Here is a 22249-nt window from a genome sequence, read left to right on the forward strand (position 1 = left end):
CATTTAAGTAAAATATATAGAAGATCAGAAAAATGCAGATGAAAAGTTTTCTTTTTAAACATCTTATTTTTAAGGCATTATCAACAAATCTGCAAGTGGTACAAACAATGTTGATCTAATGACCACTCCGGTGGTTAATGAGCAGTAGTTTGTTTCTGATGTCCTCTTGTTGGGAGATTGATTGCTTGCTGACCCAAAATGCTTGCTTTGCACAGAAGAGGTGGAGGAGGTGGAAGAGATAGCAGAGGAGGAGGAGGAGGAGGAGGAGGTGGAGGAGGTAGAGGAGGAGGAGGAGATAGAAGGTAGTACTGCTTATGCTAATATTTGTTTGCATGCCAGCTATAGTAGACATAACTGTGTTCATAACAAGCTGTGGGCAGCTGTGTAGTGTGAGAGTTGACAAACATCATGACATTCACTGCTGATTTACAAGTGGGATATAATTGCAAGTCCGGGGGATGAAATACAATACTAGCTCTAATATCATCAATAAATCTCAGCTGAAACTATAGTTCACAGCGGCTATTTCCATTTCAAGCTGTGGTTTAGAGAAGTAAGTTTACCCCCGGAAAATAAGTATGAAATGTATTTAGCACTGAAATAATTGAGTGTCTAGAAGAGCAAACTTTGACTTGAATTGTGGACTTTGAATTGTGATGTTCCTACTCTCCCATCACAGTTAAAGATACAAAGAAGCATATTATAGGCATTTGCTTCAAAATTGTTAGCCTATGTTATTTTTAGACTGGTGATGAAGTCTACCCAAGACTACATTATGCAGCATTAAATGTGAATGAAGTAGCAAGATCTAGTATATAAATAACTACAGTCAGTGAGCATTGCATTTTTCTGATGATATCTGAACTAAACACTAGTTTAAGTTACAGAAGAAATGTTGTTGTCCTATGTTGAGTGTGTTCTCTGCACTGATGCCCCTTGGTGGAGGAAGATAAATACTGATGACTGACAAAAAAACTCAAACTTGACAGACTGATGGACAAGTTTTCTCTGTTTCTCTTTCTCTGTCTCACTCGGCAGAGAGTCAGGAGGAAGCCAGCCAAGGTATGGGGGCCACGCCTAGCTGCAGCAGTAAACATGACAGTGATCTATTGTTTAAAACCAGCGATAACCTAAAGGACTTCCTCAGTTGCTTTCCCCGAGTCTTAGGACAAAACGAACATGCCCGCATACCTTTATGGCCAAGTCCGTCAGTGCTGACAGGAGCTACAGTGTTGCCTCAGTCACACAAAGGGACTGCTATGTGTCTAAAGTTGTCCATCATTACTGATTGCTGTGCCTTCACTTAAATTAGAGACAAACAACATTGTGTAAGTGGAATGACACTTGATACATTTGTGCTAAGACTGGCTTAACCAGGCGGGCTTATTAAGATTAAGCTCTCCATGTAATAGTATGGCCACAGAGAGGGTGTGAAGTGAAAGTTGCGTAAGTGACCTTTTCCTAATTTTATAGCAGAGCAAAACCAAAACTTTAAATGATTGCATCTTTTTTTTATTCAAAACGTTACATAGGAACCTTTCATAATTTTAGAGAGATTAGGAATCACAAAATTTATATTCTAGAAAAAAAAAAAAAAAGAAAAACTATTACGTGCAGTTACACCCTGTTGGCACCAAATTTAATCTAGTGTCTTCACTTGAGTCTTTTGGATTTTCCCCTTCATTTTGATTTTGTTTATGGTTACAAATATCTTGTTTTGACAACACAGAGCTCAACAAGAGCTTTCCAATGATATTTAATACTAATTAGTCTCAGTCACATAACGAAGGTTTGTTGCGAAAGGGGCATAAGTGACATTTTTAGTTGCTGTTTAAATTACTTCTTCGACCACAATTTTCTCGGCAGGCTTTCATACCTAAGTTTTATTACCTTTTACCTATATAAATTTTTTAAATTTTTAATGTGTATTTCCTTGTTTATTATTCAACTTAAACTTATTCTTACTGACTTATAGCAAAGCGCTTTGTAACTCTGTTTTGAAAAAGTGCTGCACAAATAAAGCTTACATTTGAAGGGCTGTTGGTGGCCTTTGGTCCAAACTGGTTTAGCACTGTCCCCCAGGGCGTCCGTGGGTTTCATCACCCTCTATTTCAGTGTGAGCTCTCTGCACTTTTTCTACATCACTGTCAGTGTTGACATTGCACTGACCCTCTCATCTTTCAGCAGATGCCGAGGAGAATGAAGACGGAGGTATGGAAGGGTCAATAAGGAAGTACTGAGAGAGGTCATGTGTGAGAATGAGGGAAAAAATGTTGCTCTCTAGCTTTTCTCATGCATTACCTCACAAGTTGTTTCTTGTTTTGTAATGAGTTGCTTCATAAATGTAGTGATAAAGATTTGACTTTTCTTTTTTTATTTTCCTTTTTTTGATCACTGGAGATACAGAGGAGGCAAAGCCAAAGTCAAAGTAAGAACGACATTTAAAAAATTCGCAGTATAACTCAAAGTGAAGTAGATTCACTGTGAGAAATCTTCACACCAATGGAAAATATTTTCATGTTTGCCTCTTCTTCAGGCCTGGTTTCGTGCCTGGCTTGGCCGCTCCCAAGATCCCAGATGGAGAAAAAGTGGACTTTGACGTAAGCGCACCTCCGCGTAGATCAAAGATATACTTGCAGCTGTGTGCTTTTGGCAGAAAGGGGATAACTTTTCTCTCTCACCCCACATTTTCTCTCTCCGTATGATGTCAGGACATTCATCGAAAGCGTATGGAGAAGGACCTGACTGAGCTCCAGACCCTGATTGAGGCTCACTTTGAGAGCCGCAAGAAGGAGGAAGAGGAGCTCCTCAGCCTTACAGATCGTATTGTATGTTTATATCCCCTTCCTTTGTTGCAAAATCACATGCATTTTTCTTGTTTAAGACACACGTGGAATGCTTAACTATAATGGATGGCTCACATGTAAGTCCTGACTCATAAAGTGGTGTCATAAAGTCATATTTGGAAGTGCACAGAATTTCTTTCTGTCTCTAAAATATGCTTCATTTTGTTCCTCAGGATAAACGCAGATCAGAGAGAGCAGAGCAGATGAAGATCAGAGCAGAGAGAGAGAAAGAACGGCAAAACAAACTAGCTGTACGTATACAGAGGTCAAATAATATTCACAAGTCTTTGTTTTAAGGGGCTTGGTGTGCCTAGGTGTGGTTTCACATCAGAGGTGTCAGTGAGGCTGTCAATCGCAGAAATTTTCTAAATTCACTCAAACATTTTCTGGCAGTCATTCTGACAGTGGGGAAAGCCCACCCACCTGGCACTCCAAGCAGGTCAAAACAAACATTATAAATCATTTTTGCATACAACCCTTTGCATTTGCTAACCCTAACCCAGGTCTGATATGGATGTAATAAATAAACATGAAGACTGCAAATATTGTAACCGAGAGTGATCAAGGCTTGTTTCTTGTTTTGCCCACCAGGAAGAGAAAGCAAGGAAAGAAGAGGAAGAAGCAAAGAAGAAAGCAGATGATGATGCAAAGAAGAAGAAGATCCTAAGCAGCTTGAATTTCTCTGGATACAAGGTGATGAAATGTGAATTTTCTTAACATGAAAGTCCTGAGCTGCTGGGGACTTAACGCATCTTAACGCATCATCACATGTGCTGCGTTCCCTAACCACAGACACAGAACAAGGGTGGGACGAAAAGACAGACGGAAAGAGAAAAGAAGAGGAAGATTTTAAGCGATCGCCGTAAGGAGTTAAGCGTTGATCACATGAGAGAGGACAAACTCAGGTAAAACTAATACAATAAGCTATTGATGAATTGTTGAACAAATATGTTTTCTGACCCCGCACAGGAATCCATAATTGCTGCTCTCAATATTCACTTCACACAAAATTGTTTCTGTAATCAATTTTAGATCAAAGGATGCATCATTTTCCATTACTCACAACCTTAACACTTTTCTTCAACACTTACTGTCATATTCCTCATCCATACTGACACAGGGAAAAAGCCAATGAGCTGTGGCAGTGGATGCAACAACTAGAGGCTGAGAAATTTGAACTTCAGTATAAGTACACAAGGCAGAAGTATGAGGTAAGCTATACCAGATATAAATGATTTTACATTGCTCTCCTTTATTGTTAATGCATCCTTCTGAAGCTTCTAGGATGCAGGCCAAAAATAGCAACACGCCACGACTGATAGATTTATGGGTAATTTTCAACACAAAAAAAACATTTACAATTACACACACACACACACACACACACACACACACACACACACGTATACGTACACGCAATATACCTGACTGCTCCCAATTTCTCAGTTACTGTACTCAGCCAAAGTTTAGTTGTACATCACACCAATTCACACGCTTTAACAGGAGTGTGAAAGAGTGATGAGTCAGAGCCAAAATCAGTATATCAAAATGTCATGGATGTACCAATAAACCTGCAATTACGTGTTTATCTAGGTCACGGTGCTGAGAAACCGGGTCAGCGATCATCAGAAAAGGTAAGTCAATCGTATTTAGAACATACACTGAAAGTACCAAAATCACTGGGGGTATTATGACTTTTATTCAGTGCTTTCCAACACATGTACTGCATGAAAAAAATGCAGAAAAAAAGGTATAAACGTGGTAAAGCATATCCTTAGTTTCCACTGTAGTTAACTTGGTAACTAATCTGTTTGTGGCAGTATGGTACAGTCTTGAGGCTAAAGTGGTCATCTAGTAATACAGTGTAATATACAACAATGTGACCTTTGTAGGATGATTCATGTTACTTTTTATGGCACAGTAATCTGACAACTATAATTGTTATCAATATGAATACAATAACAAATATTTATGTTTTAGACAACAAACTTGACCTTTCTTTAAGATGGATAAAACAACGTATTCATGCCAACCATTAAAAAGGGGAAAACAAACAAAAACAAGGGGGGGAAAGACTTTCTCCTGCTCTTGTTTTCCTCCAACAGCGAGACAGAAATTGATAATTCCCTGCTAAGACAGATAAGCCTGCCCCGATGTAGACGTTCACCTAGCGACCTCATCGAGTTTCCACCTCCTCCTGTTTCAACTTCCCCTCACCTTCTCTCCCTCGCTGCTCCCCGCCTGTTTGAAGTGGCTTCAGTGACAGCTGCTGGTGCCAGCTGCCCCATAGCAGGGCTATTTCCTGAGTATACCCAACTAAACAGGATTGGGAAAACAAAAGGCGAGCGTAAGAGAGGTGTCTTAACAAAGGGCATCTGAACAACATATGCACAAACATGTATAGACTAGAAGAGGGAGATAGATGGACTGTAATGGCAGTACAACAGCTGAGAGACCTCAAAACTGCTATGTGATATCATCTCTGGTAATGCAGCTCGTAATAAAACAGTGAACAGCCCCTGTTGCTCTCCAAATACCTCCAGATCTCTGCTTTAAGTAGGCTGAATTACAGTGAGCGCGATCTAAACTCAGGCTGTAATAAAATACTTATAAAAAGCTTTTGACTTCAGCTTGCCTACAGGATATGGCAGCCAAGAGTGTATAATGTATGATTGATAATTCCTAACAATAATCACACTGAAATTGAGCCTGGGTCTTGGTTTACAGTTATAATCTCCAGCTAAGACTATGAGAATGGAGACCAATAATTCATTTTCAGGCATTTTAATAGATGCAAGAGCTTACAAAAATACATTGTTAGCTGAATTATCTAAATTAATTTAACTACTATCAATACAAAACATACATAAAGCTATATTCTCACATAGAAGTACAGAATCACTGTTATTTATTTCATTGTAGCTTACAACTATAGTTATGTATTGTATTTTTTTTTGGCAGTAAGCTGCAGGGTCAAGTACCAGGGTAGATACAGTAGATAAAAATGGCAGTGCAGTGATACTCAAATACTATTTGGTAGCAAATCCCCTTCTCATGGCAGGCAGCTATGAAAAGCCTTCACTAGCTATCCCGGGACAGCAGCAGCACTCAAACTCTCAAAGCTCGCCAAAAGGACATTTGCAGAGGGATAAATTATATTGGTCACGCAGACACAGAATAGACTATAGTAGGCTACATTTATGCAGGTATTATTGACAGAAAACAGATTCAGAATGCATGATCAAGCAAGTTAGTGTATGTCTATTCCTAAATAATAGACTGACTACACTGCGGGGCAGATGTTGTTCTTCAGTAGTGCCATATGTGCAAGGAAAAAAAAAATCTGCTGACCAAATTCTGAACTATAAGCATGTGAATATGTCTGAACAAGTAAAAGTAGGTCATACACAAGGGAAATGAATATAAGTTTTGACAAATTCCTGACTTTTTATTCATTGCAGTGGTAAAATCTTCAGATTGTATGTATAATGGTTAAAAAGATACAACAATTAGTTTATTCTGTGCATCAAAATCAAATTATGGCTATATATATGTACAGGGCAGTGGGTAAGACAGTGATTGATGAGTGCAATCACTAGAGAAGAATAGTAGAATAGTAGAATAGAATAGAAAACAAAATTCCTAGACTGCAAACATTAGAAGCAACCAATAGATAAGAGTGCAAGGATCACATCGGAAAATTGGATGAATGAGGTTCTACTGTACTGTAATTATGCAGTTTTGGTATGCATTATTGCTATGTTGTATACTGGTTGATACAATGGAGCTCTGCTTAACTTTACTTTATTCTCAGTTCAAAGGGCAGCAGGAGCAAGCGTGGCCTGAGGAAGTAACGTCTAACATCTACCAGAGGAATACTGCCGATTTCACATCTACACTGAGAGGCGAACATCCTCAAGTCCCTGAGATCATAGAGTGTGACTGAAACAGCATAACATGTTTCCTAAATAAATACTTGAACATTTAATTGTTGTCACAAAAGAGTAAAATGAGCAAGTCTGAATATCTCCTAAGATTCTCTTAAATCAATTAGCTGTGAAATGAAGAGCATGTTGAGGTAAACACCAGAAATGTAGTATAGATTTTCTGATTGCAAAATGTCCTGATCAGTCCCAGTGTTGCCGCATGTGTTTATTTAATATTGACTGGAGACGGGAAGTGTGTAGCCCATTTTGCTGACTTTATTGTCTGAAAGGTAAACACTTTCAGCAGCAACAACAGATGTGCTATGTTGACCCTAAAACTAACCCTTAATGTTTCGTAGAATAGAAACAAAAGTGAAGTCAAAACTAACTTTGACTCCTGTGGCTACTATTTTGTGATTAGAATATAATAAAATATGTCTTGTTCCTTCCTGCCACTCTTTGGTTCCTTAACTGGTGGGAACTTGAGGGTGAGCACTAATTCCACAGCTATTAAAAGCCTAGCCGCACCTTCATTAATGAGACCAAATGTGTCTGTCAAACTTATTGAAGTGTTAGTTTACTTGGCACACAACTTCGCACACAATTTCTGTGATTGGCTGAGTTACAGTAAGTCCCTCGAGGTCTATCTATTTATCTATCTGTTTTGTTTGCATGACCAACATGCTACAATGCTATGAGCACATAACTCATATTAAATTAAAGGATTATTTAACAGAGCAGAACTGCCAGAAGCCAAGTCAAAATATCCCCCATGGCCACTGGATTCACTTCTAGCTGACTAGTGGATTTGTGGTTAGCTGTGTGGGAGACCCAGGTTCAAAACGGGTCAACAATTACATAATACACTCAAAGCAACAACAGCTGCACTGTCTGGTTCTCATAGCTCTGTCTTAAACCCTGGAAAATAAATCATAAGGGTGGAGTAAATAACTTTTGAAAGATGTGTGCTGGTAATCTGCCCAGAGGCAGGACCTAGAGGGGTGCGACAAGACAAGAGGGAGGTTTCACTATCCCACACTCTCCACGCAGCACCAAATAACTATGACTGTCACAGGTTGCTAATAGTGACGAATACGACATTCAAAGATTCAATGATGATTCAGAAACCCTTGGTATCGTTTCCCGTCTGAGGAGCATATCTCTGTCAGCTTTATTGACACTTAGCAACAATACAATTGGGTCACTTAAAGATCACAGATGTACACATGAAAAAAAGATGAATGCATCCACTGAAACATGCAATAAAAGTGCTATTTACAATAATGTGAACAAAAATTGGAGCATCACTGCTGGAGACAATGTCAATGTCAACTTAATAATCAACTTAATAATGACAGACTTACAAAGAAAATAATCTCTAACTCTCTAACTTTGGTTTACAAAACCAAAATCTGTCTCTAGGGCAAAATATTTTCAACAATCTGATTCTCAACCTTACAAATGTCTAATGAAGCCAACTGATAAAGCCAGATAGAAGAATGAAGGCACAGACACAAAATGCACATGGAATAAAATTGATATCAATAAAGAGTAGAAAGCAAATAAGCAAATAAAAACGTACAGCAATGACAGGCCCGTTGCTAGTATATTAAACACTATCATTTTTGACCTTTCACCTCCACCCTTTTCCCTAGTACTAGTACTGTATATACAGGGCCAAATAACCTGTTGTTTGTTTGTTTTTGGTTGTGTGATTCAATGCGAAATGACAGTGGAGAGGATGTTACTCAGCCTCATTATGTTCATGTCCCATGGCTGTGGAGTGGGCTTGCAGTTGAGTTACGTTGGTAGATGTGAATCAGAGATCCATTTCAGTCGTGTTACTCGATGACCTGAACAGACTTGTGTGCCGCCATGGTGATGTCATTCACAAAGGAAGCCTTATTCATTCCTTGCTGCAGGACAAATAGTCAACAAAAATCAGCATTTACACCGCAATAATTAAAATGAACTTACAGCGCCTCACACATTGACAAACCTGCGAGCTTACTTGCGCTTTTCTCATGGCAAGTTTTTTCTCAATATTACATCATGAGTTTAGGGTCCTAACAAGCATGCATCCTCAAAAACTGTATAATACAGAGCTAGCTTGCTATTATCCATATGCACGTGAAGTCCCATGAGTGTTTTCTTGAACCTGTGATACTAGATTCCTTAGCCATATCGCTTTAGCTCCTCACTCACATTCATGGGTGTTCATGGGTATTTTCCCATTAGAGATCACCGTCTAATCCTCCAATCTGTCTTCCCCACTTTCTCTAAAATACCTGAGAGAGGTGTGGACTTTTGAGTTGAACGGGGGAAAAAATAGTAAAGACACACCCAGCTTAGGCAGATCCTTGCAACCGGGATAAGTCTGAACTCACCTTTTTCAGGAAGCTTTGTATATCTTTCTCTGACCACAGGTTGTAGAGAAGCAGAGCTGCAGCTTTGCTAGATTTGGGGAAATATCTAACAGAGAGGAAAGCAACATCAGTCAACGTCTAGATTATTACCATTGTCAAAGTAATTTTCAGGCTTGGAGCAATAACTGGGCTCAGTGTATATGCTGCAAATTGTCTCTGATTCCATGTAACTTTACCTGTTTTGGCTGAGATCATTCAGTGAGTTGATCAGGTTGTTGGTTAGCAGGCGCTTGCCCAGCTCAGGCTCCTTTACAAGCAGGCAGTGAGCCGTTTGGCACGCCATGGCCAAAGTGTCGTCAGACTCATTCGCTCCCTTGGTGCCGGCGCTCAGGATGCCGACCAGTTCTGGGAGCGTTTTCCGGCCTTCAATGACAGGACAAACAAAACCCATTGGCTATTTACCACAAGCAAACGCTTGTAAAATCGCAAATGATTGTTTAGGTTAAAGAAGGGTTTCATTCCAAATGACATATCGCTCATTTTGAAAATGTGACACCTACATTGCTCTGACAAAATGATTGCTGACATTGAAGTTAAACTCATTCTAGTTTTTTATTGAAATTATTAGCAAACTCAATTTGTTTTCTCATATAATATTAGCATTTTAGATGTTTAATCAGTTTTATGTTTCAAACAAAACAGAATGTGGAAGTCATTTAACAGAAATTGTGAAGCGCTGTCTTGGATCTCCTTCTCACCTATTGCATTCCGCAGGTGATGATTCTTGGCCAGGTTTCCTACCAGAGCCACTGTGTTTCTCTGCAAGTTGGGTTTGGTCGACTTCAAAAGGGGAGTGATAACACGCAGGCCGTTCAACTTCTGCACAATGGTGTGGCTCATTACACTGGAGACCTGTGGATATAGAAAACCATATCAAAGACTCAGAATTAAGCAAACAAGTTGTTGCATGCAAGCAAACGTAAGGTTGACTTTGGAATCATGGGTTTACAGGTAGAAAAATTATGTACATGGACAACAATTTCTAGTCAAGCCAATTTAGTACTAATGAGCTACAATTCTACGAAACAATCTGTCTGTATTCTGTTCCTTCGGTCTCTTGGTCCATCTCCATGTGAACGAGTAACACTACACAGGGGAGGTTTTTCCTTACAATGCCTGGGTGTGTGGTGAGGTTCTGCAGCGCTCCACAGCAGGCCTCCTGGGTCTCGTCTCGCTGGCTGGATTCCAGCAGCGACAGGTAACTCTGCAGGGTTTTGGAGTGGATCAGCCAACCTGCTCCAGTCGGGTGTGGATCCTCGACCACTGGGTAGTCAAAGTGGCGCTACACCAGAACGGAAACAGGAATACACATTGGAAAATACATCTAAAGGCAGCATCAGACTTTTTGATCTCACACTGTGTGATGGTGCTTGGTGAAATATCTTGTCTTGGCACATAACAAAGCCCAACCCACAGGTTTCATCTTGCATTTTATCGTTGGAAGTGGAAGTGATAAAATTCGACACAATGCGCAAGATACCAGACATGATTTGACTGTCAGAAGGAACATTGTTATTAAATGACTATTACACATTGAGCAGGCGTGAATGACATGACACACACAGACATGTCCTGTCTAGACCTGAAAATGTGCCATTCCTTGTCTTAAGATAAATTGGTACCGGTGTGTGTGCTTGTCTCTGTTCTGCTCCGTCCTCATCTCACCTCGTGCTCCAGCACTTTGCTGCTCTGTGGGCTGAAGCAGCCGATGGGGCCGGTCTCTCCCTGGCTGTGGCGCCTGCTGGAGGTCCTGGCCAAGGCCGTCATCCTGCTGAACAGAGCCGGGGCCTCGGCCTCCAGCTGGAACGTCAGGTTGTGAAGGATGCAGACACAGTTTTCTACGGACTGTTCCAACAGTTAGGAAGGAAAAGACATACAGTATAAGAATACATACAGGACTCGACATTAGGCATTTTGGAGCACCTTGACAAATAGACTTTACTTGTTCAACAATATACTGAACTTGTCCAAGACTGAATATAAAATGTTTCAGTGCCTATGCTACTATTTAGCCTCTGATTAGGCCTTAACACATGAATAAATTTTATCCAACTTTAGCAAAGTGATGTTTGTTCAATTCATTTAAAAAAGGGGATCTAAGTTTTATAATACTGAATAAATGAAGCACATGTTGTAGTGTTGAATCTTAAATCAAGCACTGAAGCAGATAATTATATGATTGATTCAAATAACAGAATAATACAATACAAGAATACAAGTTGTTCAATTAAATAACTTGCAACAAGTCTGGGTGTCCAATCAGACAAAGCAGTTGTCGTGTTCAAGTGGACAAGCCTTATTGCCAAGCCATAATCATAGTTTTTAAAATATCCAGTATATAATATTAAGCATAAATGGAATGGCCATGGTGTATGGCTCAGATCATATGACTGTATAAATTACTGTATAAAGGTCAAACAAAATAAACATAGCATATAGTACATACTTTCCCATGCAGCAGAAAACAGAGCATGCCTATGACTCAGATGTGCCGCGTAAGGATTAGCTCCATACAAACTACAGTCAATAACATAATGGCAAAGGCTGGGTTAGTTCAAAATGCATCTCCCTGTTTAGTTTTGCTATTTTGCGTAAATGTAGCGTGTCAATAATTCAGGACAGACTTAATTATATTTCAGATTGCAGTTAGTGACAAATGTTTGCTTTTATTTTTGTTCAGTTTCAGTTTCTGTGCCTTGGAAATGAGGGTGTGACATGTTTGCGTGTGACTAAGAGACAAAATGAGACGGAGACAGAGAGAGCGGGTGGGATTAACAGACGGTAAAATTAAACACTGTTTTCTTTGTTCACCTTATCATCTGGTCGGCCTGTCTCCACACAGTCCTTGACATAGCTGGCCAAAGAGTCAACCAAACCACGACATTTTCTCATCGCCTGTCTGTTGCTTTGCTTGGCACTGCTTAGGTTTCTGTTGAAAATAAAATTAAAGATATCTATTAAACAGTGTTTTGATAAATTACCGATTAGGCAGCCATTTTCAAATGCGTCAGCGAGATTCTTGGCTGACTTCAATTGCTGTCACATTACTTAGTGAGAGTTACAAGTTTCCAGTTTCTAACAAAACAAACTGATAACAGTATAAAACAACATTGACAGATAAAACATACACATTACAAAGCCTAAATATAAATCCTTGAATCAGCCGTTAAGTCAACATAAGTTTGATGATATTTGAAAGCCCTATTTTTCCATTAAGAAAACAATTCTAGTCATTAGTATTAGTATTAGTATTAGTATTAGAGGTCAACACTAGGCATGAATCAATCATTTTGAAACTTTTGATGATTTGTGTTCTTGTAGGCACTTTATTGGGTTTATTTGTGGTATGATTTGCAAGCCAACAATTAGAAATCAATTAGATAATTAAAAGGCATTGCCAGGTAAGTTGTTGGCAGCCCTGAAGCCTGGTCGCTTTTAGTCTTTCTCAGGCTCTGTGGAGGCTTATAATGGATCAAAAGTTCAGAAAGATAACTGGGGGCCAGGTCATGGAGAGTAATCAATAAAATCTTAAAATTAATTCTAAAATGGACAGGCAACCAGTGAAGAGATGCTAAAATGGGGGAGATGATGCCGTCTTAGTTTTGGTTAAAACCGTTGGAGCAGAACATATTCTACCTCTTTTTGATTAAGGCAGGTAAACAGGGCATTGCAGTGGTAAAGGTGAGATGAAATGAAAGCATGTATAATGCTCTCTGTATTGCTGAAATTTAAGACAGATCACATTTTTGTTCCTGAGATGGAAAAAAAACATGACTGAACAAGCTTTTAGTATGTTGCTCAAAGTAAAAGCTCGGGTCAAACAGGACTCCTAAGTTCTGGGAAGCAGGGTGAACATGTTGAGTTAGAGGAGCAAGACCGGGACAAATTTAGCTGGAAATGCGCTCAGGGCCTATAAGGAGGACTTCAGCTTTGTCCAAATTTAAATGTAAACATTTTTTGACAGCCAGTCCTCAACATCCGCGAAACAGTTATGCAGAGAGGCCAAAGTTTTTAATTCTCTCTGCATGACTAAAAGGTACAAATGCCAGTATAGGCTAATAATCTTTTATTCTGCACAATGAAAGTCAGTCCAGTTTTGTGAAAGCTGATAATAGGGCAACTATCAAGCTGTGTAAAGCAGAGAGGCAAGTTGTTTTCACAGTAAAATCATGATGCTGTCATCTGCATTAGATATACCCAGACTAATTCAAACTTTACATAAGAGTATATTAAAGCGCACCTGTGCTTTATCAACTTCTTGGCTAATCTGCTTCTTTTAACCATGTCAGTCTAGCTCTACGCATCTAATGCAATCAATCAAGTTCAGACAAAATACATATTTAATGGAAAAAAGGGTTGATAAAAAGCATGCCAAGTAATAAACTTGAAGTAAATAAAATAAGCAGTGCTGAGTGCAGATCCACCTAAGCCAAGTGTGAGATTACCATTGACATTTTGCTTACCTTAGACATCCTGTGGCATGAAAGAAGACCTCAGGGTCCATGTTGTTATTGACGGTCCGCTCAGGACCTGTTGTGCAAGGCAGTATGACACTCTCCATTAACACAGGCAGAGCGCTCTTCACCAGGTCAGGCTTCAGGCTGTCCACAGATGACAGGTTCCACAGAAGGCCTGGAGACAAAAACACAACCTCAGCTCTTTGACCTGAGAATGACACTAAAGTGCAAATCAGTCAAATATGAGCTCACTGCCTGTGGCAACGACAGAAAGAAATCTTAATGTGCAAAAATGTCAATTTTACAAAGACTTGAGGTTCATATGTAGCCATTCCTATATTTGGTTTGATCACTGGAACAACAGCCAGTGGGCAGATTTTGGCAACATGCTTCAGATGTTAATATCCTCTGCAGCACGACAGCGTATAGCTCAGTGATTGACAGCAGTTTCTAAACAGGATTATCCTTAAAGACATCAAAGTGCCTCTCTGTCTGTGCTGTGTGTGTGTGTGTGTGTGTGTATGTCTGTGTGTGCATATATGCCGGAGCCAACATCGTCTACCTGTCAGCTGTTTCTGTATCTCTGAAGAGTCTGTGTCTCTGAGCAGGGCCACGGCCTCCGTGATGCCGCCACAGCGCTCCACCTCCTCCTTGTTGCTGTTGTTTTTGAAGGACAGGGTGCGGAGGGCGGCCGACGCTGTCTGGCGGACCTGCACACTGGGGCTGCGCAGCAGACCCACCAGGGGAGCGATGCCATTGAGCTTTAACACCTGGGAGACAAGCGGGCTTATGGGGTTAGCACTGCTGGAGCGCACAGTAATCATACCAAATCCCAAATTACAGTAATTTATTTTAAGCAATATTATAGAATTGTTGGTTTTATATGCAGCCTCAATAGTAAAGTCAAGTAATAGCTAGATTTTCTAGGGAGGACTAAATGGCAGGTGATGTACGTGTAGGAGACCTTCTGCCCTCAGTGATGCCCCAGTAAAGGAATAGTTCACCCCAAAATGAAAATTCAGTCATTATCTTATATCTACTCCCGCCCATGTTAGTCAAAACTCCATTGAGGTTTGTATGACCACCAAATACACAGTGAGTTAGCCCCCGTACTTCCATCTCATCTTACAGCTCCAAACAAAAGCATGCTGTCCTACAAACTTCAATGGAGTTTCGACTGAAATAGCTATGAGTAGATAATGACTGAATCTTCATTTTATGGTGAACTATTCCTTTCCTGGGGCCTTTCCAAGGGCCAAAGGGCAGAGGCCAGGTGCATCACCTGCCATTTCTCAAAACATCAAAACAAAATTGTTGGTTACATTCGGATGGAAATTATAGAAGTCTGACAGCACAAGATAAACCACCTCCTGTTTAGTCTTGTCGTCAATGAAGGTGTTGTGCTGAATGAAAGAGGCCCCGCAGTGCTGGTACGTCTCCTCATCATTGGACAGATAATCCACAGCCTCCTTCATAGTGATATCAGCAATACCACTGTTGCCATTTGACCTGTAGGAAAAAACACGTTAACAAACTAAATGCTATTTCCAGAATACACGCTGAGGGCATTGACGCATATTCAATAAAAGATTCCATACACTCATATCACATGAAATTAAGCATATTAGTAATTTTTCATTGCGCTCACCCAGAATCTCCCTTGCTCTTGGGTGCACACTCAACAATGGAATGCTTTGAGGGCGCTTTGTACATTTCGAGTTGGCCGGCTATGAACTGGTTGTTTGTTTTGGTCTGACCTGTGCCATTCATAATGTACTGAGGCTGAGGCTGAGGCTGAGGCTGAGGCTGAGGCTGAGGCTGTGGCGAGCCGCTTGATAAGAACTGATTTGTGGTCCTTTCTGTCACGTAGGTGTTGGACCTGTTGGACAGGAGCCTCTGCGACGGAGCAGCGCGTTTCGGCCTGGAAAGCTGCCAACCCAGATCGGGCTCACTGCGGCTGGTGTTGGCTTTACCAAGCGCCACAGAGCCGACGGGAGCAAAACCCCTATCATACTGATAGTTAGACAACATTGTGTTCCTCTGGACAGTTGATCCCTTGGCGTTATTGATGATTTGCCGGTTGATGTTTTTCTCCTGGCTGAGCTGCAGAGCCAAAGAACACAAGTGCACATAATGAACAATAATCCTTTCTGAAGAAGGCCTATTTCAGCAATTTCACCAGTAAACACAGATACAAAAGCAAGATGAACTGACTGATATAGAGTTGGCAATGGGGAAATCGAATTATAACAGAGCTATCAATGGGCAACCCTCCAGTATGATTATATGAATGCCTGACAGCTTCTATGGGTGAGGCTGATGCAAATTCATGTGTCAGAGATGAGATTTTGAAATAAATTTGTTGAGAAAGAAATGGGAGAAAGCTCAAGAGGGGGTGAATCATTGCTGAGCAACTGTTAGGCCCATCATACCTATTCATTACCAAAGAAAATGTGTGTTAAGGCATGTGTTGCATGTATCCTTCCTGGCTTTTGTGATTGCAAAACAAACCCATGAATAACAGTGAGAACTTGATAAAGACTCATCAGATTGTGGTCAAGCGCAACACACTGCTTACTCAGATTGCCAAAAAAAGTAATGTTTTGAAAACTTGCATTTGAATAGTTACCAGTTACATCTCAGTAGTTATAATGCAGCAGTGGAGATGGTGGTGGGTGGTGGAGGGTGAAGGGTGTGTGTGTGTGTGTGTGTGTGTATGTGTGTGTGTGTGTGCAGGATTTCACATTATGATAAGTTCCATAGCTTACCGCTTTAGAAAGACCATTTCCCACGAAGAAGCCTCCATTCAGTGTGCTCGGTAGTGACTTGAAGGAGTCTACGAACACGCTGTCGTACAGAGGGCCTGGAGAGAAATGAATCAGTTGTTAACATACTTGCACAACAGGGATCACACCAGGGTCACTGCCTTTATCTGAGCTCTTAGTTAATCGATTACCCTTCTACAATACTGATATATATAGTTGATGCTGATATTCATATGCTATCACCAAGAGGAATTTAAGTGCTAAAACAACAGAAGCAGAGAGCTCAGATCTCACACATTATTTACTGAAAAGCTATTTGTCCATAATGAGACCTTCTTCTTCCATACCAAAGGTCACGCAGTAAACCTTATTTTAATCATGTGTATATTCTATGGTGTATCTTCTATCATGGATATTCAAGTGCTATTTGCAAATGGAATCTCCATTTGATTGCACAATATTGACTCCGTGAACATGGTGGACCAAAAGGAACTGCAGATGAAAATTAGTTTCAGCTCAATCTGGTACAATACATCAAAGGGGAACATGTATGTTTAATATTGTGCATGGTCCCTTACAAATGAATAAATAATATTAAGATAAAATAAAATAAAAATGAAATTATTTGAGAAGTTACTGTTACCTTGATTTTAAAAAAAAATTCCCCTCAGTATAATAGATAAGGCTCAAAGTTTTTTTTTTTTTTTAGATTTAATATTTAAGATTAGATTTTCTGAGACCAATTGCCTTTTTAAGCCCATCACAAAATGCTGACTCATAAGTTCTTAACTGATAAAATCTTACACATACCCTATAGGCTGTTAACTATCACTTGGAAATAACTCTATAATTAAGACTATAATTATAGACTCTATAATAAACATAAAACAATAAAGTTCTGGTGGTAACAATTACAGTAAATATTAACATAATTTTCCATTCAGATTTTTTATATTCTTACTTGTTGGAGAAAGAGAAGGAGATCCAGTTTTAGTACTCTGCCTTGACTTGGTTCTTTTGATAGTTTGCACTTGATCCAGAACGCGCTGTTGACCGGATCGATACTGGTTCACAGACGGCAGAGCGAGCGACGTATCATCCACATTCCCGATGGAGATCGCTGTTTTCAGCGGATCAAGGGCAAGGCTCGTCATTTTCGCTCAGTTCAGCTGGCTCAACAACATCCGAACAGGTTTCACATGTGAAGTCTGTCAGCTGCAGACTGGCTGTTGTGTGAAGTAATAAAAGCGCACCTTGCCCTGCCCTGCCCTGCCCTGCCCTGCCCTCAGCCATTAGACCGCGCCCATCAGCGGCACAATAGACCTGCAAGACTGCGTGACTCAACTGCATGCAGGCTACATCAGGCGGGTCCCGGCAAGTATGTTTTTTATTGACAAGCATTAGCCTATAATGGATATCTTGGATGCGTGCAGCCGGTGAAAGAGTCTTCCGTGGGGAGCATAAATGCTTTTTTTTTTTTTTTTTTTTTCATCCTTTCTTTTATTATTGTAGAAATATTAATAATACATTCTAAGACACTGAAGGGGATTAGGGCCACAAGTGAAAAATGTATTTGAGCTCTGAGATATTCTGAAATTCTGAGAATAAAGAGTTTAAAATAAAGTCAGAATTCAGAGAATAAAGGTAGAATTCTGAGAATAAAGTCTGACTTCTCAGAATCTCAGAGTTCTGACTTTAAACTTTTGTTCTCAGAATTCAAATACATTTACTTTCCACATATGGCCCTAATCTCTAATATATAGTAGCAGCCATGTATAATGTGAAAAGGTACACCTGCTTGTATCTTTACCCCCCCCCCCCCCCTTTTCATTTTTCCCTTCCTCTCATGTCTCATTTTCTACTTTTTTTCTTTCCCAACTCACTCTTCCTTTCTTTTATTTTTCCTGTGTTCCTGCTTCAGTTTGAGTGATGAAACACTCAGTGACTCTCACTCTCACCTTTACAAAATCTAAAACAAATATTGTCATCCCTATATGTGAAATGTAAAAAAAAATTACGGTAACACTTTTGATTAGGGAACACATAACTATTAACTATATGGGGTTTTCCTCAATAGCTTAATAATTTCCCTCAATAATATGTAACACTAGCACCTTATAAGCCCCATACTGAGCAAAGCATAGGAAGAGCCCAATTAATGTGCAACAACTTCCTTATTGACTGCTATAAGCACAAACTAGGAGGCTATTGAGGGAAAACCCTTAGTTAAAGGAGTATACTTATAGAATACAATAGTGCAAAATAAGGCGCTAATAAGTGGTTTGTAATGACTAATAATGAACCAATACACTACTAATATGCATGTTAATAAGCAACTTATTAATAGTAATATGTGTTCTCTAATCTAAAGTGTTACCAAAATTACAAATTGTAAAGATATCAGTAAAAGTATATATATAAAAAGACAGTATCTTTCTGCATTGGCTGATATAGGCCTATGTAATTAAGCAGTGTAAACCCACCTCTGCCACCATGTGTGGTAGAGCAGTGAATGGTTCCCAAACGGGAGTCCAGGGACCACCAGGGGTCCTTGAAGGGATTCCCAGGGGGCCCTAAGAAGATGAGAAATCATGCTTTAATTTCACCATTATTTCACACTATGACAGAATGTATAAGGATGACTATTTACATTGACTTATGTTTTTTATTTCCCCTTAAAAGACCCTGTTCTCATGCTCTCATATCTTCAGTTTTACTATGATTTTAAGTCATAGAGGTTTGTGTCAGGCTAAAAAGGTGGGTCAACTGAGTAGAATAGAATAGAACAAAACAGAATAGAATAGAGGCAAGGTAACAGCTGACCTTTTGGTTGTCGTCAATACCTACCAGCACATGGGAAAAAAAGCTGAAATGGCAAAATTCTCCTCACTCACGGGAACTTATGTAAGCTGAATCATTCATAGGCCTAACCCATGCTCATTTGGCTCTGCCACCAGTGCTTTCATTGGTGACAAAGCCACAGCCGTTAATACTAATCATGGGAAATGGCACTACTCAGTGGCTGAGGCATCAGATGTAATAGTTGCCGTCTCTGGAATTGGTTCAATGAATGAGTTCAATGTATTTGTACTGGAAAAACCAAGAGAACTTTGAACATACCACACCTTTGGGTACACCTGCCCTGAGAGGGAACATGTGCCAGCTGGCTTGTGGGAGCTGGCAAACATGGCAGTGAGCATTATCAGGTGTTACGTGCCCTCTTCTGTCATGCGTTGTCACATCTGTCTCAAAGGCTGGTGAAGAGCCGTTTTGGTGATTCAATTTGGCAGGAGCCAACATTTGGGTGGCTCACTTCGCAAAATGACAGATAACATGGGCATATTAATTTCATATAGCAACATTTATTTACACTTAACATCATCAAATGAAAGCATATTGTATGACAGTTGGAACCCAAACCACAGTTGACTGGAGCCATTTCTCATCAAAAACCTTACAATGCCCAAACACATCTGCTACAGTGGCCTTGTCAACTCACTATTTGGCCACAATTTTAGGGGCAACCAACCGATTTCACTCCACTGGACCAATACCTTTGCCAGTGGCTGGATTGATTTACTCTGTATAGCCCAAATGGATTCACCTTAGCACCCCAGCAGCAGAACACACCTTACATGTGTTTGCTTTGACCCAACCACAGACACTAAGGTTTTTCCAGGATGCAATGAAACATTGCTCTCTAGTGGTGAATGTGTGCATGAGTTTCATTCACTATAATTGGTCCAAGCAGGGTCACCAAGGTTTGACTACATTTGGGGCTGAGCCCAAGCAATGTGGGGCTGAACCAGGGACATTCCATGTATTTTGCCTTACAGATTTGGGACACTCTACTGCGTTACAAGCCAAGTTCTAAGATGTTTTGCATCGAAAAATCCTGTATACATGATGTAGGCCACACATCACTATACAGTTGTTAACTTGAATCTTAAACTGATCAAATTAAAGATCTTATAACATACCTCTGTATTATAATGGAATGGAATTGTTTTACATAATTATTAAAATTTGATGGAAAATTCCATCACACTTAGCACTAACAACTGCATACATAAAATAAACTGAACAAGGCTTTGGTGAAGCCATGGGTGCAGTGACCTGGATCTGGGGTTTGGTTGGTTTGGCTGCTCTTTGCTGACACTCTTGACACTGATTCCCTCAGTCTCTTGTTGTCCTTGCTAAGATACTGATGGAATGGATAACATTACCTTTAAAAAATACAATTCACTTGTTTCATATTTTACAAGCATTTCCCTGTTTGAAGGTGATCGTACCTGAGTATCACTATTTTCTGCTACTTCCCTCAAAACTGGCTGCTTCAGGAAACATGACATGACAAAAAAGTAATCTCTCAAAACATCAACCATTAATATTTATTTATTTTATTTTATATTTTTGTGCTGGATGAATTGATTCTGATTGGCTGGAGGGGTGTTGATTAATTTCAGTAGTCCTTATTAGTCCATGTTGAGATTTGCTTATGAATTGAATATTATTGTGTACAAGGGCACCAGTTAGGAGAGGGCATCACTTTTATGGCATCAACAACCAGCAAAACCAGGAATACATTAGCTTTATTAACTTTGTACATCATCTAGTCACCTGAAGTCTGCTGGTCTGTCTCTAATCTGAGACTGGTCCTCCATACACCACTGCAACATATTTATCTAATGTTACAGTCAATCAAACAATAGATAGCTACATATTCCTTCACTCTCCGCTTTACACTATAGTAATTTCAGTTACAAAGATGGATCATATGAAATGACAATAACATGTCTATCTGTCTACAAGTTAAATTCACCTGAACACTCACTCACATCGGGTTAAGAAAGAATGTCTAGTTTCTTCTTTTTCATTTCCATTTTCACAACACAATCTGGCAGCTCTGCTGCTCAGATCAAACTGTCTGTGCCTGTCATTTGATTGTGCGTTTGTTTAATGTCGCCCGGCCGCGCTGCAGACTGCGAAGCAACAGAGTCCTGCTCCAGGACTTTGAGGACACTGTGGACAGCTGCAGTCAGCTGGAAGAAACACTGGACAAACTGAAATTGCGCAACAACCTGCACAGAGACAACCTGAAGCTGAAGCAGCGCTGTGGACTGTGGGGGAACAGAGTCCTGCTAAAGGACTTTGAAGACAACAGCTCCGGCCAGCTGGAAGAAAGACTGCCCAGACCGAACCTGAACCTGACACAGGCCGAGAGGCCGAGACCGCCCCCAGGTGTGCCGGGTGGAAAAAGTAGCTGGAGACGACTTAACGGGGGAGGGGAAAGGAGGAAGAGGTGACTTGACAGCAGGAAAGGAGCCTTCTTTGAGTAAACTTCTGCGCGCCACTACTTTTACTTGCTACTCCCGTTTAGTCTGGCAGGATGCGTTTTGGAAAAGTCACAAACCCCAACCCCTAATCCTTCCACCTACTGCATTTCGCCTGTCTGAAGGTCAATAAACACAATTGCAATTAATCAGATTGAACGATTACTTTCTGTCATTCAGTAATATCTGCTATATATTGTTTTGATTGCCTACATGTTTTTTTTTCTCTTTTGAAATGTTATCACAAAAATGTACATTTTGAGACCTTGCTATGATGGCAGACAAGCAGAATTATAGTAGCCTAATGGTCTTGAATTGGACTTGATTTGTTCTGGTCCTAGTCTTGACTCAGGTCTTATATAAGACTTATGACTTACTATATGACTTATATAGCTGCTTTGAGTGGAAGCATGCAGTGTGTAAATAGAATGACTACACCAGGTACACTTTCCAGGGAATAACAAACAACAACAAAAATGTTTGCTTGCTTGCTTGG

At 40.1% G+C, this 22249-nt stretch overlaps 2 protein-coding genes across 3 annotated transcripts; one reads left to right on the forward strand and one right to left on the reverse strand.

The window, feature by feature from the left end:
- Positions 1-1044: 1044 nt before the first annotated feature.
- On the forward strand, positions 1045-7292 carry tnnt2b (troponin T type 2b (cardiac)). 2 transcript variants are annotated; one of them, XM_071903951.2, is made up of 11 exons: positions 1045-1062; positions 2185-2211; positions 2407-2428; positions 2537-2600; positions 2712-2828; positions 3020-3097; positions 3438-3539; positions 3639-3751; positions 3967-4057; positions 4440-4480; positions 6661-7292. In XM_071903951.2, the coding sequence occupies exons 5-11, from the start codon at positions 2730-2732 to the stop codon at positions 6698-6700; spliced, it is 564 nt and encodes a 187-aa protein (XP_071760052.1). In that variant the 5' UTR covers positions 1045-1062; positions 2185-2211; positions 2407-2428; positions 2537-2600; positions 2712-2729; the 3' UTR covers positions 6701-7292. The 2 variants fall into 2 exon arrangements, with proteins under 2 accessions (XP_071760052.1, XP_078140003.1); XM_078283877.1 differs by having other exon boundaries at positions 2188-2211.
- Positions 7293-7908: 616 nt separating this feature from the next.
- Positions 7909-17631, reverse strand: pkp1b (plakophilin 1b). The gene is made up of 13 exons (XM_071903893.2): positions 17382-17631; positions 16424-16518; positions 15304-15758; positions 15023-15164; positions 14218-14425; positions 13662-13830; positions 12010-12127; positions 10864-11043; positions 10310-10480; positions 9897-10050; positions 9375-9561; positions 9160-9244; positions 7909-8688 (listed from the first exon to the last, which is right to left on the reverse strand). Exons 1-13 carry the CDS (start codon positions 17572-17574, stop codon positions 8614-8616), a joined length of 2232 nt encoding a protein of 743 aa, XP_071759994.2. The 5' UTR covers positions 17575-17631; the 3' UTR covers positions 7909-8613.
- Positions 17632-22249: the final 4618 nt, after the last annotated feature.

The sequence above is a fragment of the Centroberyx gerrardi genome, chromosome 5 (genome assembly GCF_048128805.1).
Source record: "Centroberyx gerrardi isolate f3 chromosome 5, fCenGer3.hap1.cur.20231027, whole genome shotgun sequence".
Classification (NCBI taxonomy): domain Eukaryota; kingdom Metazoa; phylum Chordata; class Actinopteri; order Beryciformes; family Berycidae; genus Centroberyx; species Centroberyx gerrardi.

Coding starts and splice junctions, on each gene's coding strand:
- tnnt2b (XM_071903951.2), top strand. CDS start 2,730: ATGGAGAAGGACCTGACTGAGCTCCAGACCCTGATTGAGGCTCACTTT. Junction 3,752..3,966: donor ATGAGAGAGGACAAACTCAG/GTAAAACTAATA, acceptor ATACTGACACAG/GGAAAAAGCCAATGAGCTGT. Junction 4,481..6,660: donor GTCAGCGATCATCAGAAAAG/GTAAGTCAATCG, acceptor CTTTATTCTCAG/TTCAAAGGGCAGCAGGAGCA.
- pkp1b (XM_071903893.2), bottom strand. CDS start 17,574: ATGACGAGCCTTGCCCTTGATCCGCTGAAAACAGCGATCTCCATCGGG. Junction 14,426..15,022: donor ACGACAAGACTAAACAGGAG/GTGGTTTATCTT, acceptor CTTGTCTCCCAG/GTGTTAAAGCTCAATGGCAT. Junction 9,245..9,374: donor AATGATCTCAGCCAAAACAG/GTAAAGTTACAT, acceptor CCTCTCTGTTAG/ATATTTCCCCAAATCTAGCA.